General features: G+C 51.8%; 3 protein-coding genes across 3 annotated transcripts; 2 read left to right on the top strand and 1 right to left on the bottom strand.

Annotated features, from left to right (window-relative positions):
- Nucleotides 1-1,589: 1,589 nt before the first annotated feature.
- On the top strand, nucleotides 1,590-2,162 carry PG994_001762 (uncharacterized protein; the record flags this gene model as incomplete). Its single annotated transcript, XM_066853171.1, has 2 exons — nucleotides 1,590-1,677; nucleotides 1,849-2,162. 2 exons carry the CDS (start codon nucleotides 1,590-1,592, stop codon nucleotides 2,160-2,162), a joined length of 402 nt encoding a protein of 133 aa, XP_066721312.1.
- Nucleotides 2,163-3,412: 1,250 nt separating this feature from the next.
- Nucleotides 3,413-5,009, bottom strand: PG994_001761 (polynucleotide kinase 3 phosphatase; the record flags this gene model as incomplete). The annotated part of the gene is made up of 4 exons (XM_066853170.1): nucleotides 3,413-3,723; nucleotides 3,792-4,584; nucleotides 4,652-4,830; nucleotides 4,898-5,009. The coding sequence occupies 4 exons, from the start codon at nucleotides 5,007-5,009 to the stop codon at nucleotides 3,413-3,415; spliced, it is 1,395 nt and encodes a 464-aa protein (XP_066721311.1).
- Nucleotides 5,010-5,452: 443 nt separating this feature from the next.
- PG994_001760 (uncharacterized protein) lies at nucleotides 5,453-6,287 on the top strand (the record flags this gene model as incomplete). Its single annotated transcript, XM_066853169.1, has 3 exons — nucleotides 5,453-5,504; nucleotides 5,683-5,996; nucleotides 6,048-6,287. The coding sequence occupies 3 exons, from the start codon at nucleotides 5,453-5,455 to the stop codon at nucleotides 6,285-6,287; spliced, it is 606 nt and encodes a 201-aa protein (XP_066721310.1).
- Between the last annotated feature and the right edge of the window lie 271 nt (nucleotides 6,288-6,558).

The following is a 6,558-nucleotide window of genomic DNA, read 5'->3' as shown; positions in this document are numbered from 1 at the left end:
GCCGCGACATCTTTCCTCCTCCCCCGCATTCGCTTATCAATCCCCATGTTTCATTCCTTTTCCACGAGGCTCGAGTAAGAGAAGTCGGGGTAAAGCTAGGACCTCAGGAGCTGCATGCTGTAGGGCTAGGTACAGTTGGTACAGTACAGTAAAATAACCACGCGCCCAGAAGGGCCCCCAAAAGCCTCTTTTGCGGTGCTCCCAGGCCAATGATATGGGTCGTCCCTCCTCCATCATGCACCTGTCGATTTTAGGCCGGTGGGTTTTAGGCACCTTAAGCCCGCGCCGGGGCCGCTACGGTAACCGCAGGAAGTTTTAGAGGAGCTATAGTGGCCTGGATCGCAAGCACAGCCCAAAGACGTGATTCGTTGCGTGACACCTGGCATGCTCTTGCGCTGTCTGCCTGCCTCTCGACCGAGATCCCCCACACTCCAGGTACGTGCGTGCTACGACTTACTACTGTAGTTCGTCAGAGGAGGTTGTACTACTAGTCAGGACATGCACATGCAGCAAGGACATGCATTTGTGCGACCCCAGAGCGTTTTGCCCCTCGGACCATCTCGGATGAGGTCCTGGAAATGTGTTGCTTGTGATTTCGTGTTCCGTTGCTAAAAAAAACGTATTGCAGAGTATTCCGCAGGGCATATCCATATAGTAGTCACTATCCGAATGGACTATGCTCTCTGTGAGCAAAATTGAGTTTCTATTGGTCAGAGGTTCAAGGTCGTGTAAGTAGTCAGCCGTGAGCGGGCGACAAATTCAGATAAAACCGTACCATAAGCGGGTATGGATCGTATGACGAGCTTTCGGGTTTCCCTCTTGCAGTGGTGGGTTGAGCAGGTTGAGACCACAAACCCAGGAAACCCCCATCCGCCACCCCTCCCACGCTTCCAAAAGCCCCCCTGTGGAAAGTCCGAAAACCGCAGCTCTTGCATAACATGTGCATGTTATGTTGATTTGTCTAAGGCTTGCAAATGGTGTGAATCAATAATGGCAAGGCCAAGCAGTATCTAAATCCATATATTTGCTCTTGAGTTGCGCACACCACCAACACACTTTTCTCTTCTCACCATTCCCGCGCATTTAGTCGCTCTCCGTCCTCTGCTATTCAAAGACAAAGAAACAAGTTGACATCCCCCACATCGCCCATTCCCAGCCGCTGTCGTCATTCGCACAAGCTGAGCCTTGACGTTGAATCCTTTACGCTGCTCCATTACGCAACCAACAGACTTATCTTACCCTACCTACAGTAGAGTAGGATACGCATCTTCTGCTTTAGCTTAAATACGCCTACTAAAAAAAGGTTGGGTCTGTCCCTGTCAACTAAACCTCGGACCTCTCAGCCCTCTCGCCATTACCAACCTTGCCAAAAGTCGTGCCGAACTGCCAGGCCAGACAAACCCGGACGGATATTAAGACCAGCAGGCCCCGCTGAAAAAACGTCGCTGCCTCCTCCAAACCCGACTTGAATTCGTTTCTGTCCGTCCTTGGTCACGAAAAGTGAATTGTCGCTTTTTCCTTCTGCAAATATTCCCGTCGCGCACAGCAAGCAAATCGTCCAGTCGCCCAGAACTTCTGCCAATCTCAAAATGAATGCCACTCGAGCTCTCCGTCAAGTGGCTCACGCTGCCGAGCGCACGCCCTTGATCAGATTCGTCGGCCGTCACTCTGCTCCTGGTACGTAGCGCCCACTGGTTATTACCTCATTGTGCAACGCGGGCACCTCTGCCCTGGCTGGTTTGTCCTCACGACGGCTTTCCTGCCAGAGAGAAAGAGAGCAACCGTCACTACTCCGCTTCACTCGTCTATTATAACTCGGTGCTAACATTGTTGTTTTCTCCTCAACAGCCAACATTGACCACAGCCCGCAGCCGCACCCGGCTTCTCCCACCGGCTCGCTCCCCGGCAACTCCAGCTCGGGCAACTCCCATAACAGCTTCAGCCAGTACCGTGACAGCGCCCAGCAGCACGGTCCCCTGCGCAAGACGGTCGGCGCCCAGTCCGGCATTGGCGGCGCTTCCGGCGCCACTCTCGGCCCCGTCGAGGCTCCCAAGGGCATTTACTTCGATCGCAGCCAGTTGCCCGCTCGCTTCCAACGCGCGCCCATTGACATGGCCGAGATCGAGGCCGTGGAGAGCGGCGGTGCTGCTCTCTTCGGTTGACGTGTCGGCATGCCATGACGGGTGTGCGAGATTAGTGTTGTTTCGGCACTAAGCAATGAAAATGGAAAAAATGTCGACATGAGGGATGTATGAATAAAGAACAAATGAATTGGGCAGACGAGACCAAGACCACTATGACGGCACGACTGAATAACTCGCCGCTCGACTCGGAACCAAGCTGTAGGAAAATCGACACTCCTACGCTGTTCCTGTGTGGTCTTGGGCAGGGCAGTGAAGTCCGACAGGACAGAAGCCGGCAGGAAAAGTTAACGGCACTTATTTTTACGGCGTCTGGATTTGAATTTGTTCTATCTATGCAAGGCCACAGCATTAGGTATTGCTTCAGAGCACAGCACAGCACGCCGTGGTACCCGCCGCGCCAATGAATGCGGCGATGCGGTGGTGGTGGTAGTAGTGGCACCTTCCTTCTCGACCTCTCTTCCCCTTTCTACGCCTCATTTGTACGATGTGCCATTCGGGCAAAGCTGGTAGATTGGTAGCCCCCATTCCATAGACAATACCCATGGCAACCCTCTAGTCCATTCATCTGACCGCTGCTATATGGCTCTGACGTGACGATCTTGGCTGATAAGGGTTGCAAGCACTGGAAACTCGAATCTGGCTCGTCGACAGCTTGGGCATCCGTTCACAGTCTTGGCACTTATCACTGGAGAACGATATGAGGGACTAGGGGCTACTATCAGCACTGCACACCGAGCTCCTCCGCCTAAGTCTCTTGCCCCTTTCACTGCTGTACGTAGCAATATATATTTGCCTATGCGTGCGTTCAAGTATATTTTCATGCAAGCTGCTCACAAACAACTCCGATTTGCAACGCATATGCCTGTGTACCGATATCAAACTGCCTGAATAAAGTCAGAGGCTTGAGTAAATTTTCTTGGTATACTCTTGTCGAGGATAATGTCATTCTACGCTCAGAAAGGAGGCTTGTCTTCCAAGAACCCGCCATACGGCAAGGTTGCCAGCCACAAAGAAACCTGTCTATCTGCAAATCGTCGCTATGAGTGAAATTATTGCGCTGAAGATATCTTCGTAGTCGTTGGTCATCAATCATGACATTACAGCAAAAGGGATTACAATGACCTTAGCAAGCCCCATCAGAATCTATCATCGCGCCAGGTAATGCATTTGCTGAGCTCGTAGGGTGCCAAATAAATCGCTTCCGGTGACAGCGAAACAGGCTCGCCTCTCGCTGCCTCTCTTAAGACTTACTTACGCTCAATCCTATCTTATGTCCAATACTGACCCCAAATGGCATACTCCTCTTTGGTACCACGAAATTTGAACTCAACTTCGAAAACCTCCTGGAAACCCTCCTTGGTCTTGGGTTCCTTGAACCGCGACGCGAAGCCGTTGAAGGCAATCTTTGGCAGAGCCTCGCGTGCCTCGGGGTTCATGGGCTTATTGAGGGCTCGTACCACGTCGTTGTGTTGGCAGAGTTCCAAGGGTGTCTTGAACCACACACAGCGAATGGGTACTTTGTGTTTCTTGGCGAACTCGATCCACTCGGCGCGTCCATCAGCATCCGCGTTGGTGTTATCTGCGATTTAAATGTTACAATGAAATGCGGCTGGGATGACTTCCAATCCAGAATAGGGGCCTCCTTACCAATAGCTACCGAGTCCCCTTCTCCCAGATGGTCTGCCGCGGCTTTGAAGCATTTAGCTCTGGTCTTCAGCGTATCCTGGTTCACACGTTCATAGCCCAGGGGTTTCAGGTGTTTCCAGAAAAACGTGCTCTTCCCAGCTCCAGGAGGGCCGCAGAACAGGACTACATCCTTTTCGTTCTTCTTCTCGAAGATGATGTCATCATCGTCGGCATAGGGGTGCTGGGCCACATCAAAATCTCTCTGGAACTCGCGCGAGTCTTCGCCGAGGAAGAACTCTTCTGGGGTTCTATATGCGACTCCGACATTGTGGGCAAAGTTGCGGTCTGAACAGCTGAAGTCCTTGGCGATGGCCGCAGCCTTGCGGCCTTTCTCTTTGAGCTGAGCCGTACGGCCACCAGCATCTCCCACAAATATGCTATTTTCTGTGTCGATTTCAGTCTCCTCAATGTCATAATCTTCGCACAGGGCCTTCCACATGCCTATTCGAGGCTTCCGGTAGATATCATGGCCTGTAGCAGCATAGACTGAAGTGGGTATGTCCAGCTGCTCCAACACAGCATTGCATTTTTGTTTGAAGTTCCCAACACGATCCTTGCCCAGGTTCTTCGGACCTTTCGCCTTGGGGTCACGATGCAAAGTAAGACCAGCCTGGTTGCTCAGAATTATTATGCGGTAGTTCTCCTCAGCGTACATGTGCTTGAGTTTAGTGGGAACAGTGGAATCCCACCACTTCCAGTCGTTCGGGTCATCTCCAAATTTCTTGCCGGACGCCGTCGTGATCAGGGTCGAGTCCTAAATACCAATTGACCGTAAGCGGATATTGGGGGGGGCTAGTTCTGTTAAGGGCGCGGAAGCTCACGAAATCAAAGGCGGCGATTTTCGTTCTCTTCTGTTGATCCGCCTGGTCGACGCCTTCGGGCTCATAGCGGCCAACGAGCAAGGTCGCGGGAGTATCGTCGTTGGGTGCGCGTTCGGACCAGGACGTCCGTTCCTTCGGCTTCTGCGAGGTGGGCTTGAAGAAGTTGTTTACAGCGATTTCTAGCAAATTTGATCCATCAGTCAAATTCGTAGTGGTCATCTCCTGGGCGGAGGAAGCAAGGCCTACTCGAGATGCTGCTCTGAGCCTTGCGCTTGATGACAGGTGGGGATATGGGATGGGTGGCTTTCCGCTTCGTATTGCTGGGCGACGCAGGGTTGGAATCCTTCTCTGGCGCCATGACGACGGCCGTTGATCGTGACTGCGATATGTACCTAACAAATCGCACAGAGAGGAGAGGGCCACAGCAGGCTATGCGGGAGAATGGCATGTGGCTATAATAAGAAATGGTTCAAAGAAGGCGCCAAGACAAAGATAATTTGGAGGCAATGATATCAATTTGGAGCAGGTACCGCGATGGAGGATGCCCTGGTGCCTGACGCGTCGTGGGGCTTTTGGGGCGTGGGGGTAGCCTTTAATTAGTGGGGAGCCCCTTGTAAGTTCAGGGGCGTCGATGTGCTAGCAGTAGCTGCAGTAACCGTAACCACATGTCAACCTTGTGCAGTTACTTGACGATGCAACCCAAAGGCTTCCCCAGTCCAACCCAATATGAGGGTCCAAGACTACTGCCAGACATACTATGTAGATGCTTGTTAAAAATGGGTAGCTCTACGGATTCCAACCATGATGGACACTTTTCGCACCACACCGCCTCGCCGGCTTCACAAGTCTACATGTACTTATAGCTTCGAGGCCATATGCCTTAGGTACTACCTACATAAGTAGCCATAACTGGATCATATCATTCGCGTCGATTTCTGAGATTGCCGAATCAGAACAGGAGCAAAATAAGCTCAACCTTCATGGCTACTGCCGGGAGCTCTGGCAGGACGAATATATACATACATAAGTAGCTGTCACATTCTTCAATGGGAAATCAGAACTCATCACCGATCAACTTCCTGTCGAGAAACCCCATACGCCAGTACACTTTTTCCTCATCCATCAGGAGCTCGTGTCTGCATGGATTCAAGCACCCAGGAGATTTCAGCTCGTTACCGGACTCACGACCAGAACAGCCAACGCACAAGTACTTACAATGCGCTCTCTGTTCTGCTTCCTAGCCGGCGCTGCCTTGGTAGTGGCAAAGGCCGACATGCCTGCTCCCCCTCCTGCCACCTTCGTGGACCGGTGGTGCTTCGTGGTGGGATTCGTAGCAAACCACACAGTGAGTCGGTTACGCTCGCTTCTTAAATAGTTCGCACTAATTTCAGTGTAGGATATCGATGATTTCTACGGCGAGCTTGCTAAGCACGATGTTGATGCAACACCGCGAACGAACTGCACAAACACCGGCTTTCAAGGCTGTTCCTTCTTCGTTGGTGATGGATCATACGTTGATCTCCTGGCGGCGGACATAATCCATCATAATGTGGAGCAGGCAGACTCAATCTGGTTGACCAGTGATGATGGCATCCACGACCCCGATCGTGATTGTCATAGATTCATTGGAGAGTAATCCAGGAAAAGAGAGGTACTGCATGATCTGGTCCTTGTCAAGCTTGGGGAAGGTCTGAGCACCACCGTTGTCCTAGGTAAGTAGGCAAGTCGTAAGCAGCTTGCCTCACTTTCCCATGATATATTGGCCTGCAGGGTGGTTCTTCGGTGTCTCTTTCAAAGGTATGCTCGGTGATGGTATTATCCTCCCGCAGGGCATTTCATGGGTTCATGACAAGGGGACTTTGGGGATGCTGCCTAGATGGAGGATTGGGAAGAGAATACAGAAAGGC

Source organism: Apiospora phragmitis (genome assembly GCF_038363925.1).
Source record: "Apiospora phragmitis strain CBS 135458 chromosome Unknown utg000002l:1.0-5516284.0:1.0-5523493.0, whole genome shotgun sequence".
Lineage (NCBI taxonomy): Eukaryota > Fungi > Ascomycota > Sordariomycetes > Amphisphaeriales > Apiosporaceae > Apiospora > Apiospora phragmitis.
The sequence above is the reverse complement of the archived record's forward strand: the minus strand, read 5'-3'. Positions and strand labels throughout refer to the sequence as shown.